At 52.5% G+C, this 19,253-nt stretch overlaps 1 protein-coding gene across 1 annotated transcript in view; it reads left to right on the top strand.

The window, feature by feature from the left end:
- The window catches only part of SLIT3 (slit guidance ligand 3), a 705,033-nt gene extending 686,197 nt beyond the window's left edge, over nt 1-18,836 (top strand). The window contains exons 32-36 of the mRNA XM_075541934.1: nt 1,877-2,007; nt 9,622-9,776; nt 10,918-11,203; nt 12,503-12,711; nt 18,404-18,836. Of these exons, the coding sequence (XP_075398049.1) occupies nt 1,877-2,007; nt 9,622-9,776; nt 10,918-11,203; nt 12,503-12,711; nt 18,404-18,639 (1,017 nt within the window). The 3' untranslated portion in view covers nt 18,640-18,836. The remainder of the gene's footprint in view (nt 1-1,876; nt 2,008-9,621; nt 9,777-10,917; nt 11,204-12,502; nt 12,712-18,403) is intronic.
- Nucleotides 18,837-19,253: the final 417 nt, after the last annotated feature.

Here is a 19,253-nt window from a genome sequence, read left to right as displayed (position 1 = left end):
CAGATAGGAAGGCCCCGAGCTTGATGAGCCTATAGCTGAGGGGTGGAGAGAGCCAGGAGACACACCACTCTGCATGCGGCTGGTTAACTCTGCGCAGAGAAGGAAATGACCAGGGGCCGGTGGAAGTCCCCTAAGGATGAAGAGGCTGGGAGGCACGGGGCAAAGCAGGGCAGGCCTCTAGAGAAAGTGGCATGTACACCAAGATTTAGCCTGCAGAGACAGAAAAGGTGGTTCCTTCTGAAAGGTCTAGCCAGGTCTCCATTCACTCCCCTCCCAGCACACATGCACCAAACCAATTCCTCTCGATTCTGATTCATGGTGACACCCTGCCTGTCAGAGTAGAACTCTGTAGGATTTTTATTGGCTCATTTAAAAAGAGAGAGAGGCCAGGCCTTTCTTTCTATGTGCCTCTGGGAAGATTTGAACCACCAACCAATCACATTAACAAATCAAGCACATTATTTGTGCCACCTAAGGACTCTCACTGGGCATCCTGGTAGCATCATGAATACCCTTCGTGGTGTGAACCAGAGTTTGCAGTGGGATCCCACCAGCCAATCTATGGGAGAAAAGTAAGGCTGTCTGTCCCCATAAAGAGTTACAGTCTCAGAAACCAATAGGGGCAGTTCTGGTCTGCCCTATAGGGTCATTGTGAGTCAGAATCTACTTGATACCAGTGAGTCTTCTGGTCTACAAGGAATCCTACACATACCTGAAGCCTAAAGCCACTGCCATTGAATTAATTCTGAGTCGTGGTGACCCTACGGGACAGAGTAGAACTGCCCCATAGGGTTACTAAGATTTTAATCTTTACGGGAGTAGATGACCTCATCTTTCTCCCATGGAGTGGCTGGTGGTTAGACCTAGTGGTTAGCAGCTGGGTGCTTAGTCTCCCACTCAGTCAGATTACCCACCTCCTGATGACAGCCATCCAAGAAGCACTGACTCTAGGGTCACTATGAGTCGGGAATACAGTCAAAGCAGGGAAGCAGCCCAGGTGCAGTCATCGGCTGCTCGGAGCACAATTAACGTAGTCCCTCTCCAAGCTCATCTCGACGCAAGCATTGTGCTTCATCTCCCAACTCCAGGCTGTGCTCTTTCTCTGCGTGCCTCTGCCGTCCCTCCAGGCGCCCTGAAGTCCATGCTCAGTGCAGAGCCCACGGGAGATGCTCAATAAGAGCTTCTGCTGTGTGAATGGTGGGATGGGCACACTGCCCCGATTCAAGTTCACAGGCGCCATTGACAGCCGGGTCCCACGCACGGCGGCCCTCAGAGCTGCCTGGTCAGTGCACCGATGCCTGAGTGAGCCGTGAGGAGATGGGGGGTGGGGGGGGGGGGGAACACATAGCGACACTGATTGCTGCTGGATCAATATGTATCGCTTGCCCAACCAGCATTGTGCTGAGTAAAAGTATCAGCCCTGTCCTCTGGAAGCAGGTGAGATGGAGGCGGAAATAGGGGGTGGAATTCACATCAAGATGGGTTCAGGAAGGGGGACAAACAACAGACATGTGGGTGAAGGGAGACAACGGATGGTGTAAAATATGAAAATAAAAAAAATTGATCAATGATCAAGGGTTCACGAGGGTGGGAGGGTGGAGGAGAGAGGGGGAAATGAGGAACTGATACCATGGGCTCAAGTAGAAAGGAAAAGTTTTAAAAAGAATGATGGCAACAGATGTACAAATGTGCTTGATACAACTGATGTGTGGGTTGTGATAAGAGCTGTTAGATCCCCGCAATAAAGTGATTTATTTAAAATTTTAAAAAATGATGGATTCTGGAATTGCCACCCAGAAGAAGGCTCTGAGGAGGGTGAGGGAGGAGATTAATCCCATGTGGGGCCCCAACCTGCATGACCGGTCTCTCTCTCCAGGTGGCCACTGACAAGGACAATGGCATCCTTCTCTACAAGGGCGACAATGACCCCCTGGCGCTGGAGCTGTACCAGGGCCACGTGCGGCTGGTCTACGACAGCCTGAACTCCCCGCCCACCACCGTGTACAGGTCAGGACCACCAGGGCGGCCCTGCCCCTGCCCCACCCGCTGACTCGCGCTCCTGGCCTGGGGGGCGGGCCGTGCAGAAAGAAGAGGCAGGAGAGGAAGACAGCCGCGCGCGCGCGCGCGGGAGATGACACCTCATTACCATAAGATAAATGGCCAGCTGGCTACGTCGCACGGCACGGGGTGCGCCAATGGGGACTCGGCTGCTTAATGAGATGCCCTTTTCCAAATGTCATCGTAATCTTTTATTAGTTTAAGAAAGAAAACAGGGGGAGATGAGCGTGGAACTCGAGCGGAAGAAACTCCGGAACATGAAGGGAGCGGGGAGACTCTTTCCTTCAAGCCGCTCCCAAGGACGGCTTTCCGCAGCTCCAGGCTTGCAGCACCCAGCCCACCCCGCGCGCGATCTGTCCAACTCTCGGTTTGCCCGTGGGCCTGGGCTGAAGACCTTATTTGCCATGCCCTTTCAATCTGCTCACTTTTTAAATTCGGCTCCTTCTTCATCTCAGATTCGCGAGTTCAAGGTGTTAGACTTCTCCCGCTCCGCGGGCAGAGACATGAACAATGAGGGGGCGGACACACATAACGGGTGGCCCACACAGAAGAGGGAACACAAGTGAGCAGCTGTGGGGGCAACTCCCCCTCACGATGGCTAGGGGTAGGGGTTTCAATGGCTGGGGTTCTAGGATTCATTCCGCCAAGCCTTTCAGGGTAGATTAGAACCAACAACCTTTCAGGTAACAGCCAAGCCTGTTCATCCCTTGCGCCCCCCCCCCCCCGCCCCGCAGGGGGGCAGGGGCACTAAGAATGCAATTGAATACATGCCTACTCACACAGAGGCATCTGGGCCTGGGAAATGAGAAACAAAAGAAGGGGTTCCCCTCACCTGAACGCCTCCTCCAGGGTGTCAGAGGAGGCGGAGCAAGTGGGCCTGGGGAGGCCCCCGGCACCCAGCTCTTTCTCTCCATCTGTGGGGAAACCAGGTTAAGGGTGACCTGAGGACAGGCCTTGAGTTCCGTCAGCTTCAGAGTTCTAAAAGGAACACTGCCATCGAATGCCGTCGTTCTCATAGGATTCCCAAAGCTGGAAATATTTACGGGAGCAAATTGGAATGGCCAACATTGAAGTTAGCAGGTCCCAATGCCACCAGGACTCCTGAAGTTTCCCAGAAACCTCAGATAATTGACTTGGCTCCCAAGCACCTTGCCTGAAGGCAGTACATATTGCTCATGCTTGCTCTTCTTTCTCCCTCTCTCTGGTTCTCTCTCACCCTCCCTCTCCTATCCCCATCCCCAACTTCCATGGAGCAAGAAAGGGTCAGGCCTTGGACTAGGTATCAAAAACCTGGAGTTCACAGAACCACCCAGGAGTGCCAGCAGATGTGTACAGCAGCCAGGGTTCTACAGGTAGAATAAGACAACTGCTCCCCAGACACATCATCAGGATGCTGTGGAGACACTGAGAAGGGACAGGTACTTGTGCTTGGAGGACCAGTTCCCTCAGGGAGGAGGCTATGTTTGAGGGAAGCTTGCAGGCCTAGCAGCATCTCCGTGGGCTGAGGAAACCCCAGCAGGATCGTGGAAACAGCTGCTGGAAGAGGCTGGGCTTCTCAGAGGGGGGCCAGGAGGCCATCCCCACCAAGTCAGGAGAGCTCATGCTGAGTCACTGCGGCCACCACCACCAGCCTCCCGGACCGAACCCCAAGTCATCAGGAGCATTGATAGCCTGCTGCCCCTGAGAGGCCCCAAATGACCAGTCCCCAGAGTGAGATGACCACCAGGGACCCTGAGAGGGAGTCACAGACCTGGAGCCACTGTACCCAGCACCCTGAGGAAGTCTCAGGGGGTGAGGAGCGTGCTTCCAGCTTCTTAGTCCTGGCCCCAGCACACAGACACTGGAAAGCTCACAGAGGACCCCCAAGTAGGGACAAATTCCACTATTCCTTGGTTCCAAGATTCAGAAAAGGGCCACCCTCCCTGGCTACAAAGCAAGGTACCTATGGGGTGACAGACATGAAGGAAGTGGACTGGGCTCCCACAGAGCAGCGGACCTCAGCTCCCGTAGATTCGGCCAGGCTGTTCAGATGAGACATGTTCATTTGTGAAGTGTGTGCTTTTAGACACAGTGGGGGATCTCCGTGTGGCCTGTAGTGCTGCCCACGGAGCCCCTTCTGCTCGGCTGCAGCTGTGGTCTCCCTGGTCCGCACCACTGCTGTGGGCGGGGGAGAGGAGCTTCGTGCTCATCCAGGGCCCCTCCCTCAGAAGCCCTCAGCTAGGCAGTAGCCAAGTTGATGTTCAAGCCCGGGTCAGTCTCCCACCCAACATGGCTGGCATGCACCCAGGCATGCTGGGCCAAGAGACAGTGTGGGAGGGAGCCCAGCTGCAGTGGGGCCAGAGCCTCAGACTATAGCCCCAAACACCAAGCCCAACTCAGAGTGACCCCACAGACAGAGTAGCACTGCTCCATAGGGGGCCAAAGGGTGCACCCTTTACAGAAGTGGACTGCCGCATCTCTCCTACGGTACAACTGGTGGGGTGGGGCCGCCCACCTTTCAGTTGGTGCCTAAGACACTCCAAGGCTCTTAGCCACAGCTCTGAGTGCCCCTGAAATCCGAGGTCCTCACTGTTCCCATGGGTCTCCACTGCCACCTAGTGGCCCGCACTCAGCATTTTCCAGGTGGGTGTCAGGCGAAGTCCTGAGTGGAGCCAGGCAACGGAAGCACCTCAGAGTCCAACAGTCAGGGCTGGGGCCAGAGTCACCCAATCCTCTGCCTTAGGCCTGAGCTCCTAGAGCTTCAGCCAAACCGCTGTCTCCAGCCGGGTGCCCTCAGGAGGGCGATGCACCAGGAGCCAAGGAGGAAAGGTGGGGGCAGGCTTAGAGCCAGCAGCCAGAAAGAGGTCCATGGTGGTCTTGCCATGTGTGTGTATCCGTGTGTGTGTGTGTATCCATGTGTATGTGTGTGTATCCGTGTATGTGTGTATCCATGTGTATGTGTGTGTATCCATGTGTGTGTGTGTGTGTGTGTGTGTGTGTCCTCCCACATTCCCTGAGTCTTCACATTGGAAGGGAGTGCCAAGACCACCCTGAACTGGTTTCTCTCTCCAGCATTCCTCTCTGACAGGTGGCCACCCAGCATCTGTTTACACACCTCCAGCAATGGGGAGCTCATTAGCATTCAGAACAGCATCAGTTTACAGGATGGTTTGGGGGCATAGCTGCATTTTTTGGCATGTGTGTTTATAAAACTGTGTGTGAGGGCTGGAAGTCAGAGGCCTGTGGTCTCATACCCTGGACCCCACACCCCTCCCACTCTTCCCTCTGCACGATCTGTGGCTGCCTGACCCTCACTCACTGATTGGAAAAGCTGATGGCTTTTGAATAGAAACGCTTGAGGTTTGCCCAGCATCTGGGTTCCCCAGTACAAAACCAGAGCCCCCAGTGGACCTTCTTAGCCACCATTTAACCCTGCCCCACACTGTCCTGTTTCTCACTTGATTTCATATAGCGGGAAGGACAGAGTGTGGACCATGTACTTTGTAAGTGAAGTTCCTTGTGTGTCCTGATAGTCCCTGACCTCTAGGATGTGTTACCCACGCAGACACTCGATGGATGGATGGATGGATGGATGGATGGATGGATGGATGGATGGATGGATGATGTGTGCACAGATAGATGATGAGTGGATGGGTAAATAGAAGGGTAGGCGGGTGAGTAAATTATTTGGCTTGGTAAGTGAGTAGGAAGGAGAGATGAGTGAGTTGAAGGATGGATGCATGATGGATGGATTGGAAGGTAAGTAGGTGGGTGGATGAGTAAGAAAATGGTTAGATGAGTACATGATTAGGTAGAAAGAGAGGTGGGTGAGTGGATGGATGGATAGATAGAAAGATGGGTAGGTAGGTACATAGAGGCATGGGTAGATAAGTAGAAGGGTGGGTAGGTAAATAGATAATTGGTTGAGTTGATGAGTGGATAGAAGGAGAAATGAATGAGTGGAGAGATGGATGGATGGATGGATGGATGGATGGATGGATGGATGGATGGATGGATGGATGAATAGGTAGATAAGTAGAAGGGTGGGTGAGTAGATGATTGGCTGGGTAGATGAGTGGGTAGGAGGATAATTGGTAAATGAGCAGATGGATGGGTGGATGCCTGTGAGAAGAAAGAGTTCCTGACTCCCCCTCCTCCCCTGCATATCTGGAGCATGTGTTCACACTGTGTGTAAACAGTCCCTGGAGAGTTTTTCTCTGCATCGCTAACTATTCAAACAGAACCAGTGTTATTAAAATGAAATATTAACTGACACAAAAAAAAAGAAAGAAAGAGTTCCTGACGGATTTAGAAGAGTCCTAAGCTCATTTGTGTTCCCTTCTGCGATTCCTTTCTCTCAGAGATCTGCACAAGAACAGGGTCACTTTGTAGGTAATGGTAGGTTCTAGTTGCTGCTCTTATTGATAATGCCAATAATAGGTGCTCGTGTTTCACCTGTAATTTGGATTGTGCAAGCACTGCCACATACCCCCTTATTTGGTCACCATGAGAATTCTGGGGACCTTTTCCTCCCCTTTCACAGATGGCAAAACTGACATCCTGATGGGTTCTGTGATTGGCCGCAGCCCCATGCAGCAACAAGAGCTGGACTAGACACCCTGACACCCCAGCTTAGCCCTTCTCCCAAGCATTCCCCTGGCCTGTGCTGCTCACTGAAGCTGCCCCTGCCTGCATCAGTAATCGGTGCCGCCTGTCTGCTGAAGCCAATAGAGAGTGGCTGGAGGGAGTTCTAGGGCAGAAAGAGCTGCCACAGTCCCCTTCCACACCAGGACAGATAAGTCAGCCACTCCTCACCGAGCCACAAAGTCCTCTGTCACCTCCATCGCTGCCCCCTGCTTGCCTCTCCAAAGGTTGCTGTGGTGACGTGCCACCGAGTCAACTCTGGTTCATAGCAATCCCATAGGGATTTCTAAGTAATCTTCATGGAAGTCAGTCATCAGATCTTTCTCCCACGGGATAGGTTTGAACCATTACCTTCCGGGTACCATCTGAGTACTTAACTCTCGTACTCCCAATGCCTCATCTGCCAAGGATGATGGTGGTGGTTGTTAGGTCCGGGGGCTCAGCTCCAACTCACAGTGACTCGTGTGCAACAGAATGAAACACTGCCTGGCCCGGTGCCATCCTCACAACTGTTCCGTCTCAGCCCAGTGAGGCATGTCAACAGGCTATCATTCTTTTTTTTTTTTTTTAAACATTTTATTAGGGACTCATACAACTCTTATCACAATCCATACATACATCAATTGTATAAAGCACATCTGTACATTCATTTCCCTCATCATTTTCAAAGCATTTGCTCTCCACTTAAGCCCTTTGCATCAAGTCCTCTTTTTCCCCTTTCCTCCCCACTTCCCCCTCCCTCATGAGCCCTTGATAATTTATAAATTATTATTTTGTCATATCTTGCCCTATCGGGCATCTCCCTTCACCCACTTTTCTTTTGTCTGACCCCCAGGGAGGAGGTCACATGTAGATCCTTGTAATCGGTTCCCTCTTTCCAACCCACCCTCCCTATACCCTCCCAGTATCGCCCCTCACACCCCTGGTGACAGGCTATCATTCTTAAGGTACATGACAGGTCAGCAAAAGCCATGAAATACAGTGAGTGCATAAATATTAATTTTATTTAATAATTATAATATAAAATATATAAATGATATATTATCTTAACATATAATATAAAAATAATTTGTTATAACTCATTAGCTTGATACCTCCATTCCAGTGGACGTGCATGGTCAATCTTATGCAATGATTTAGAAAGATGGAGGGGCTACTAGCCTCCAAGCAAGGTTCAAATAGTACTTAACATTCCAGCCTCGTTGAACCCTGGGAAACCGCGGAAACATACAATAATGAATGGAGAACAGAACTGATCATGCTGAAGTAGGGCTGACTGGATCAGAATGCCCGCGGTCTTGCTCACAGCCCATGCCAGTGACCAGTTAGACGATGGCTGGCATTTCAGGCAAAAGCATAAAATCAATGTTAAGTTTGCCAGTATTGTAACAGCCCTGTGCTTATCTCAGAGAATGCCCCTATCGTAAGGGCTGAAGGACCCTGCGATATGTAGCTTGCCTTTAAATGGTTCCAAAAAGTGCTTGTGTTTGTATAGATGTTTGTGTGTGTATTTGAGTGTGCATGGGGGGGGGGTGACATTCCTAGGTAACAGAAATAGTTAACATGCTCACTGCTGACCAGAAGGCCTTGGCTTGGGTTCACCTACAATTGCCTCTGAAGAAAGGCCTGGTGACCTACTTGTGAAAAAGTCACCACAAGCCTCTTGGAACACAATTATATTTTGACACAATTCTATTTTGCCATGACTCGAAATAGACTTGACTTTGGAAGGGTTTCAGTAGGGGGAGGTGGGGGACTTCTAAAAGGTGGTGGGAAATGGAATTAAAAGATAATAGTGTGTGTCCATGGGCTTGTTGAAGTCTCCCAGATGTACATGCACACGGTCTTAGTTGTCTGGTGCTGCTGTAAGAGAAATATGATGAGTGGGTGGTCTAAAGAACCAAAGTGCATTTCCTCGCAGCTTAGGATGCTATACATTGCAATTCGGGGCACCAGCCCTAGGGGACCCTCTCCATGGGCCCAAGGAATGCTCGTCCAGCATCCAGAGCCCCAGCCGGGTTCCATGTCCATCCCAGGTATACTCTGACGCTATGTCTGTGCTGGCTAAGTCCTCATTCGTGTAGCAATAAAGCCCTATCTCTAGGCAGGATGACATCCACACAGGCAGTATCCCAACATGTACTACGGGGGCAGAGCCCAGTGGAATCCATAGTATATACATACATGTACGTGTGAATATGTGCCTTTGGTCATGCATCATCCATCTGCTACCACTCCTGAGAGTCCCTGCCTGGGGGCAGCACAGCCAATTCACTACCACCAGGTTAGAGAGACAAGAGGTTTGCTGGCAGGTGGCACCAGCAGGGAGGTGACAGCAATGGGGCTGTCTGGATGCTGTCCTGCCTGTGCCAAGGACAGCCACAGATGATACAGTTTTATACTGGAGTGCCCATTTGGGAGACTTGTGGCCTTTTCCAGGACAATCACAAGATGTAAGCGTCTACTAAAACAATCAGATGAAACACTTTCATGAAGCACAAGCAAGCTCCCTGTTGTCTTTCTGGGCCTCCGCGCAGGGCTGTCCTCTCTGCCCTGCAGGCTGGATCATCCAGACCTTGAGTCTGCCTTGGAGCATTCCAGGAAGTGACCAAAGTTCCACAGAGGCAGGAGTGAGGCACAAGGCCAACGACCTGAGTTAGGCTACCGCAAGCAGGGAAGAAGTTTAGGTTACACATCCAACCAGGCATCCGTTTATATAAAGCAAAGGAGCAAAGAAAATGGCAACGGGGAGCCAGAGAGGGCCCCGGGCAATAGATGTCCTCTGGATTAAGCTTACCTTTGCAGCTTCCACAAGTGTGAAGCGGTTTCCAAAGGACACGTTCAAGGTTTTTAAAACTGCAAGTTGAGTTTGCAGCAGAGTGCAGGGCTGTGGGAGACCCTCCGTGAACACCCGGCCTCTCTCCCTTCTCTCCTGCCCAGCGTGGAGACCGTGAATGACGGGCAGTTCCATAGTGTGGAGCTGGTGATGCTGAACCAAACCCTGAACCTCGTGGTGGATAAAGGCGCCCCCAAGAGTCTGGGGAAGCTCCAGAAGCAGCCAGCGATGGGCACCAGCAGTCCCCTCTACCTTGGAGGTAAAGTCCTACCCCACCCCCACCTGCCCTCCAAGCAGGGGCACACACTCACAGGCTCACTGGCAGGGTTTCCCCTCCTCTCTTCTGTGTACCCCTTGCCAAAGACAATCAGAAGGCTTCCTAGAGGATGTGGCACCCAAGCTGATTCCCGGTAGGTGTCTATGCATTAGCCAGGCACGGGGACAAGTGTCCTCCAGCCAGAGCCAACATGTGCAGATGCTTAGAAATGAAGGCAACCGCTTCTGAGACATCAGGCCTGGGGGTGGGGAGGGGGAGGGGGACCCTAAAGGCAGGAGATAGGGACAGATCCAGGTCACTTCCCTGTTCCCTGTAGGCTCATGAACATAGCAGAACAGGTTTGAGATGAAGGACATGGAAAGTACATGTGGCTAAGCAGCCACCTGTCTGGCAGGGCCTGGGCCTGAAACCACAGCTTATTCGACACAGAGACTCCCGAGAATCCCCCGGTGAATTCCTGGAATCCATATACTTAGCACACAGTCCGGGAGCAGGGGTCCAGGGATGCCCTAGGTCCAGAGCAGCCTGGGAACAGAGAGCTCTTGCCCCCGTCCCCTCACTGCTCCACGGGGTCCATGCCAGGCCAGCCCCTTCGACTCCCACCCACTGGGAGGCAGGGGCTCTAGATGAGGGTCAGTTGAAGGGATACTCAGGCCTTCATGAAATGCCTCTTAAGGCACTGAACAGAGCTCACCACTGCCGCGGAGCAGATTCCAACCCATAGCGATCCGAAACAGGTTTCCCAGCTGTCAGTCTCTGCAGTCTCTGTTGGCCTCACAGCAGCCAACACCTGACGGCGCCACCTGGGCTCCTAAATGAGAATAGTGGAGGGGGGGCAGGTGAGGGGAACTAGGGAGTGGCCTGCCATCCCATGAAGCCATGTGACTGTGGGTGATAAGATCGCCTCCTTGACCTGGAGAAGCCTGGGATTTGGATTCTCGCAGTCATAGTTGAAATAGTGACAGTTCCTTGTTTCCAAGGGTCAGGTGTGGGACAAGGAGCACATGTGCTGAGTAGACGTGGGGCTGAACTGTGGGTGCCAGAAAGAGCTCTTCCTGGAAATGAGCAGGGGTGCCGGGGGGAGGGTCTTCAGGCCACCATCTGTGCCCCCGCCCATCCACAGGTATCCCCACCTCCACCGGCCTCTCTGCCCTGCGCCAAGGCGGGGACCGGCCCCTGGGCGGCTTCCATGGCTGCATCCACGAGGTGCGCATCAACAACGAGCTGCAGGACTTCAAGGCTCTCCCCCCGCAGTCCCTGGGGGTGTCGCCGGGCTGCAAGTCCTGCTCCGTGTGCAAACATGGCCTGTGCCGCGCCGTGGAGAAGGACAGCATCGTGTGTGAGTGCCACCCAGGATGGGCTGGCCCGCTCTGCGACCAGGAGGCCTGGGACCCCTGCCTCGGCCACAGGTCAGTGTCCCGGAGCCCCGGGGCGTTCGCCTCGGCTCCCTGGCCCTCCCTGAGAAATAGCACAAATGGGAGCCAGGGGCATGACAATTCATCTCTCCAGGATCTGAGTGTGTTCAGTGTGTGGCTGCTTCGAGGGCAGAGAGGCTCGTCTCCTGCACCCCATCCGCAGGCCCTTCTCGGAGGCATCGCTGTGAGAGGGCCTTTCTCTAGTCACCTCGCAATACCTTTAGGACTTTGTATGGATTGAGCGCCTCCTGTGGGCTCCTGCAGCCCTCTGGGCACGCAGCTTGGGAAGGTGGGCCAGAGGCCATGACAGACCCAAGTCAGTGATTTCACCACGTTCATTTACTCAACAAATTGTGGTTGACTGATTCTCTGATTCGGGGCAAAGTCCTCTGAATCAGCACAGAAATCACACCAGGGCCCAGACTGGCAATCTGGCTGGCCAGATTAGTGAAAGGCATTTAGAATCAGGAATAAGGAGCAGTGACAAAGGGTTCGAGTTTCCCGTGTAGCTCTTGAGTGTGCGTGTATGTCAGTGTGCATGCACACATGCTGTCTTGATCCTATAATTAATAGGAGTCCTGGCTTGGAGTGGCATCCCCGTGGGGACAATGGTGCCTCGTGGTTCTGAATCTAGGCTTTGGAATGCCAGCGCAGAGGGGTTTCTGTGTCGATCAAGAGCGGCCAGTGGGTGTGAAGGGCCCGACTTCACTCTTGGCACACAGCCGGGAGCAGCTCCTGACAGTGGCTGCGATCACTGCGCTGGCCGTGGGTGCTACTAGTTTCAAGCACAGGAGTGGAGAGCCGAAACCAAACTTCCCCGGGGCCAGGTTCTAGCAACTCTGCAGAACAGAGAGGCATCCCAAGCTGGAAATCATTACAGAAGCAGACTGCCTCTCCTTCCTTCTGCAGAGCTCAAACTGCCAACCTTTTGGTTCACAGCCCAACACTTCACCCCCTGTGCCAGCTGGTTTCCAGTGACAGCAACAGTAGATGTCCTGTTACTATCGTGTCATGTGCTAGAGTCATTGACGTGCTTGGGGTCAGCACTCTGTCGGCAGGGTCACAGCTGGCCGTGAGCAGTAGTGAGCGTGAAGAGCCAGCGGCAAATCGGACCCTGGAGTGGAAGATTTCAGAACACAGGGGCACTTGAGCACTGGGCCAGCAGAGGGCAGACCCTGGGGAGGGGAAGACTGGCCCCACAGCCTGGCCAAGCCTGGTCCCTGGTTGTGTAGCCAGAGCCCTGACTTGCTCTGATTGCCGCTCTCACCCGCCCACCTGTTCCTCTGTCCACAGCTGCAGCCACGGAAAATGTGTGGCAGCCGGCACCTCCTATGTGTGCAACTGTGCTGAGGGCTATGGAGGGGCTCTCTGCGACCCCAAGAATGGCTCCACCGGTGCCTGCTCCGCCTTCAAGTGTCTGCACGGGCAGTGCCACGTATCAGAGCGAGGGGAGCCCTCCTGCCTGTGCCAGCCCGGCTTCAGCGGCGAGCACTGCGAACAAGGTGAGTCAGCCGTGGGCTCCAGAGACACGCTGCCTGTGTGCTTCCTGCCCTGGGCTGAGTCCCTCCGTCTTCCTAACCCTCTTCCCTCCCTCGTTTTGAAAATGAGAGTCAAAGCAAGACCTGCCTTAATCAGGAACCTAGCTTAGCATGTCCCTGGCGGTTCCCGGAGCCTGGAAATTCAGAAACAGCTCAGCCGGGTGGCTCTAGGGAGCGCCTCTCTTGAGACTTGGGTCCACACGCGGCCACAGTCATGTGGAGGCTTACCTGAGCAAGCTGGCCCACCCACAAGGTGCTGGCTGTCTGTGGGAGGTCTGGGTTGATCCTTGTGTGAGTGTCTATGTGGACACTCAGGGTGCTCACACAGGGCAGCTGGCTTCTCCGGAGTTAACCGTTTCCCCACGAGCTCGAGAGCCCCCTCACAGAGCAAGCGGGAAGCCAGCCTCTTAGAGGGAGCTACTTCCACACTCATGCTGGGTGCCCGGTCCACTGTTGCCACTGGGCAAGAGGGCAGGGGCGCCAGGAGCCCAGAATCACATGCCCCATCATAGGAGCTGGTGGCTCTTCCTCTTCTATGGTTCATGTGAGCATTAAATGAGCCGCGAAGCACCTGCCGCCCGCATCAGTGCCAGGAGTCTAGTAGCAGAACTGCACTGGGGCCCGGGTCTGTGTTAAAACACACAGATAGTCAGATTAGGATGTTGAAGGCTGGAGGCAGCATTGTTTCCATGTTAGTGGAGACTGGGCTCTGTCCATAGAGCCCACCTGTGTGACCTGGCACAGCGTAGTTCATCTCTTTGGGCCTCTGTTGCCTTCCTCGTGAAATGCACATACCGGTAATTCACATCACCCACTGCATAGGTTAGGACCCCTGGTGGCATAGGGGGTTATGCCTTGGGCTGCTAACCCCAAGGCCAGCAGTTCAAAACAACCAGCCCCTCGGAGGGAGAAAGATGAGACTTTCTGCTCCCTTAGTCTGGGAAACCCCCAGAGAGCAGCTCTACCCTGTCTCTGGGCTCAGCATCAACTCCCTGGCAGTGAGTGTGACTTTGGTTTAGACGGCAGGGGTTTCTTGTGAGGACTAAGTGATTCCATATAGGAGTAAAAGAGCACAAGTGAAGATTCTTAACAGTTAGAAGGGAGCAGGAGATGACATATAAACCAAAGGTCAAACTAATTTAAAGATGAAGCAAGCCAGTGGAGGGAATGGCTAGCCGTGGCCTCTGTGAGGAGGGAACGGGGGCCCTTTGAGTGGCTGGTTTGTGCCTTCGTTGTTCCTATTGGTCCATGGGTCCCATGCCTTCAAACCTAACCAACACCGAGCACTTGGAGGGGCCCAGTGAGAAATGCAGATTCCCGGGCACAGGTCCTTTCCATCAGAACGTGTCCTTGGCAGGAGCTGCCATGGCTCCATTGCACTGAGCGTTCTGGAAACTGCTGCATCGTCCTGGCCCCACGAATCCTTAGAAACAGGATATGGCTCCCCTCAGTGACTGTGTGCATTCTGAGGGGAACGCCCTCCAAATTCAACGTGCTCTAGCTCACCTTGGGGTTTGTTGTCTTGTGTGGAAACTGGGGAGTCTTCCTCCCTGACTCCAGAGTCCCAGGCAAGCCAACCCTGTCGCCTGAGAATTGAGTTTATCTCTAGATTAAATGATTTTCTTAACCCCAGTGGATCATTGTTGTTAACTTCTCAATGAGATCATTTCACCAGGACAGCATACACGGGCCTCATTGCCTCCCACCCAGCCCACATCTGCTGTGTGTCACCACCATCACACGCTGCGATCTCATTCCTCAGAACCCGCGTGCACGCACACACACACACACACACACACACACACATTCTGATCCGTCCCTTTCAGATCATTTTAAGAATCCATAGTGTAGAAGACTATATAGTAAACTTAACAAGATTCACCAGACATTATATTAACACGCCTAAAGCTCTTCCATGCCTAAAGCCCTTAACCATTCTCCATTCCCCCTCCTGCCTGGAACAGCCTTGACGTTGTAGGAAGGACAGGTCAATGTGTCGCCATTTCCCAGACAATGAAACGGAGGCTTGGAGATGACGAGTGACTTCTCTGAGGCTGGGGGGCTGAGACTCTCCAGTGCCATGCGTGCACCAGGTGTTGTCTCAGGCAGTGAGGACAGCAGAGAGGGGAGGAAGGAGCAATGAGGCAGGGACCTGGACACTCAGGCAGCCACAGGAGACCCCTGTCCATCCTTCCCCAAACCAAAATACACACTGCCGTCGAGTCGATGGTGATGTAAAGCGACCCTAAAGCACAGGCTAGCACTGCCCCTGTGAGGTTTCAAGACCACACCTCTTTACAGTCTTTCTCTCTGGGACCGGCTGGTGGTTTTGAACCACTGACCTTTTGTGAACAGTCTAATGAACCCCACAGACAGAGAAAAAAAGCTCATCCCACACTCGGTGTCGTGTGAACGTGTGCCATTAAGCACATCCCTGGCCTGGGTTAGACGGAGTTCCTTAGCAGTGTGCCCTGGCACAGACAGGCTCCTTTCTGGGGAACGTCTATCTACCTCAGTTCCTCATTACATACGTTCATTCAATGACGCTATCATTAGTGTCCAGGCTCTCAACCAAAGAGGCTCCTGGGAGCAGTGGGGATTAGGACAAGCTAGAAGGTTCTTTGGGGAAAAGACGGGGCTTTCTGCTCCTTGTAAAGAGTTACCGTCTCAGAAACACACAGGGGCCGTCACTCTACTTCACCATGGACCTGATGGAGAATGGGAGAGAGGACCCCGCTCTGCATGAAGCCCCCGGCGTCAGCCCGTCATTGCCATGTGGAGCTAGTGGACTAGCTTTGCCAGAGCTCTGGTTTTCTGAGAAGTCAGCAATCGAAAACTTTACATGAAATCTCCTGGTTTTTTTTTTTTTTTTTTTTTTTTTTTAAACATTTTATTAGGGGCTCATACAACACTTATCACAATCCATACATAGACATACATCAATTGTATAAAGCACATCTGTACATATTTTGCCCTAATCATTTTCTTTTTTTTTTTTTCTTTTACATTTTATTAGGGACTCCAACAACTCTTACCACAATCCATACATATACATACATCAATTGTACAAAGCACACCCATACACTCCCTGTCCCAATCACTCTCAAGGCATTTGCTCTTCACCTAAGCCCCTTGCATCAGGTCCTCCTTTTTTTCCCCCCCTCCCTCCCTTTTCCCCCCTCCCACATATGCCCTTGGTAATTTATACCTCGTTATTTTGTCATATCTTGCCCTATTCGGGGTCTCCCTTCCCCCCTTCTCTGCTGTCCCTCTCCCAGGGAAGAGGTCACATGTGGCTCCTTGTAATCAGTTTCCCCTTTCCAACCCACTCACCCTCCACTCTCCCAGCATCGTCCCTCACTCCCTTGGTCCTGGAGGTATCATCCACCCTGGATTCCCTGTATCTCCAACCCTCCTATGTACCAGTGTACAGCCTCTGTCCTATCCAGCCCTGCAAGGTAGAATTCGGATCATGGTAGTTGGGGGGAGGAAGCATCCAGGATCTGGGGGAAAGCTGTGTTCTTCATCGATACTACCTCACACCCTAATTAACCCATCTCCTCTCCTAAGCCCCTCTATGAGGGGATCTCCATTGGCTGACACTTGGGCCTTGGGTCTCCACTCTGCACTTCCCCCTTCATTTAATATAATATATATATACACATACATATATACATATACACATAAATACACATACATACACACACTTATATATTTTTTTTTTTGCATGATGCCTTATATCTGGTCCCTTGGGCACCTCGTGATCGCACTGGCCGGTGTGCTTCTTCCATGTGGGCTTATTTGTTTCTGAGCGAGATGGCCGCTTGTTCACCTTCAAGCCTTTAAGACCCCAGACACTATCTCTTTTGATAGCCGGGCACCATCAGCTTTCTTCACCACATTTGCTTATGCACCCATTTGTCTTCAGCGATCCTATCATGGAGGTGTGCAGTCAATGATATGATTTTTTGTTCTTTGATGCCTGGTAACTGATCCCTTTGGGACCACTCGATCACACAGGCTGGTGTGTTCTTCCATGTGGACTTTGTTGCTTCTGAGCTAGATGGCCGCTTGTTTATCTTCAAGCCTTTAAGACCCCAGTCACTATCTCTTTTGATAGCCGGGCACCATCAGCTTTCTTCACCACATTTACTTGTTCACCCATGTAGGCTCCAGCTGTTGTGTCGGGAGAGTGAGCATCATAGAGTTCCAATTTAATAAAAGAAGGTATTCATGCATAGAGGGAGTGTTTGAGTAGAGGCCCAAGGTCCTTCCGCCACCTTAATACTTGATCTATAAATATAGACACAAAGATCTATTTCCCCAACCTCCTATATATATTTGCATGTACATATCTTTGTCTAGACCTCCATGAATGCCCTTTGACTCCTAGCTCTTTCCTCCATCTCCCTTGACCTTCCTCCTGCCCTACTACCATGCTTCATTGCCACCTGGGCTAGAGTATACCTCTTCTCTAATCAACCTTACCCTTGATCATTTCCCACCAGGCCTGCCACTCCCCCTTCTCTACCCTTTGGGGTCCCATGTTTTTCCCTTGTCCCTGGGTTTGTTAACACCACTTCCTTACCCCCCCTACCCCCCACCCCAAGTCCCCCCGGAACTGTCGGTCCCGTTGTTTTTCCTCCCGATAGTTCATCCAGCCTGTCCTATTCAGACAGACCTGTGGAGTCACTAACATGCACGAAAACTAGACAGAGGAACACAAAGCAACAGTATATAACCGGACAACAAAACAACCAAAACAAACCACTGAAAAAGAACAGAACAAAACAGTTCACAAGAGAAAAGCTTGTAGTTAGTTCAGGGATCTTTGCTGGCCCTTAGGAGCGTTTTCCAGACCAGTCTGTTGGGGCACCACGCCCTGGCCCCAAAGTCCACTTTCAGCATTCCCTGGGGACCTTGCCACTCCATTCCCTTGCTGTTCCGCTGCACTCCCCCAGTGCATTGCCTCGGTGTGGTGGGATCAGGTCAGGTGCAATTCCCACACTGTGTCTCCGGTGCTGTCCCCTGTATCGCCCTTAGTCACTGAGGGGCATCATGTCTCATAGTAGGGCCAGCCATGTTGTTCTCTCTGTGGACTGGCTGCTCTACTCAGGAACATCATCATCACGGCCTGGTGGGCCAGGCTGTGCTCCACTCTCTCCTCCTGCCCCTTCATCTGCTCCCGTGTGCTCTGGTCAAATATGACCATCTCCCATAGCTGCAGGGTCAATGTCGTCCTTTGGAACAAGTTCTTTTCGGGGGAGGGGCAGGAATCCACTTAATTTATGGTGCTGGGGCCTGCCTCCCAGACCTCTCCACCGGTTCCGTCCTCCACGCCGGGATAATGCATTCACACCTTGCGACACTGGGTTGAAGTCTGGTCCCACTTTCCCTGTGGAGGAAATCTCCTGGTTTTGAATGTTCCACTTAATTTCATTGTTGTAAGCTTGCATAAGGCAAGCCAAACCTGCGTTTACAAGCCCTGCATTGGGACTGAAAGTTCTTTCAGGGAGGGGACACGCCTGCCCTGGTCAGAGCTCTCTCAGAGAGTCCGGCTCAGATGAGGCGCGTCACGCAGGTGGAACTGCCCTGTGCCCCGTCAGAGCCCTCCGCGTGGCCAGAGCCCTGACCCTCCCTCTTGTGCCCTCTGCAGAGAACCCGTGCCTGGGGGAGATGGTCCGCGAGGTGATCCACCGCCAGAAGGGCTACGCGTCCTGCGCCACCGCCTCCAAGGTGCCCATCATGGAGTGCCGCGGCGGCTGCGGGCCCCAGTGCTGCCAGCCCACCCGCAGCAAGCGGCGGAAGTACGTCTTCCAGTGCTCCGACGGCTCCTCGTTCGTGGAGGAGGTGGAGAGACACTTGGAGTGCGGCTGCCGCCCATGCTCCTAAGCCCCGCCCCTCTGGGACTCCAGCTCGCCAGGGCGGGGCGGCCACGTGGAACCCCCAACCCCGGAGATTCAGAGGAAGACAGAGAAAGAAGAGAATATTAAGTATATTGTAAAATAAACAAAAAAATAGAACTTATTTTTATTATGGAAAGTGACTATTTTCATCTTCTATTATATAAATATATCACACCCGTCTGAGTACATGTACCATATAGTGAGTTATTTTTACCGAGTTTTTGGTTTGTGTTGTTGTATTGGTTGCGTTTTTATAAACAAGCTGTTTAAAAGTTTTAAGGGAAATAAAAAGACTAATAAAAACTGTTTTAAAACAAAAGGATCGGAATAAAGAAGCCATCGACCGTCTAAGGAAGCCGGAGATTTTTCTATCCTTGAAACACCCTTTGGCCAGCCCCTGACAGCAGAGACTCGGGCCTCCTTCGGAGCTCAGGAAAAGGCATGATAGGAGGAAGAGTCAAAGGAAGATGGTTTCTTGCTTCCTGCTTTAGCCCCTGTGAGTCCCCCCTTTCAGGAGCCCTGGTAGTGAGGTACCTACCCATGGATGGAGCTGCTGCCGCAAGGCTGGCAGGTGGAACACCCGTCGGCCGATCCTCTGAA

This window comes from Tenrec ecaudatus, chromosome 2, assembly GCF_050624435.1.
Source record: "Tenrec ecaudatus isolate mTenEca1 chromosome 2, mTenEca1.hap1, whole genome shotgun sequence".
NCBI lineage: Eukaryota > Metazoa > Chordata > Mammalia > Afrosoricida > Tenrecidae > Tenrec > Tenrec ecaudatus.
This window is presented reverse-complemented; position numbering and strand designations above follow the sequence as displayed.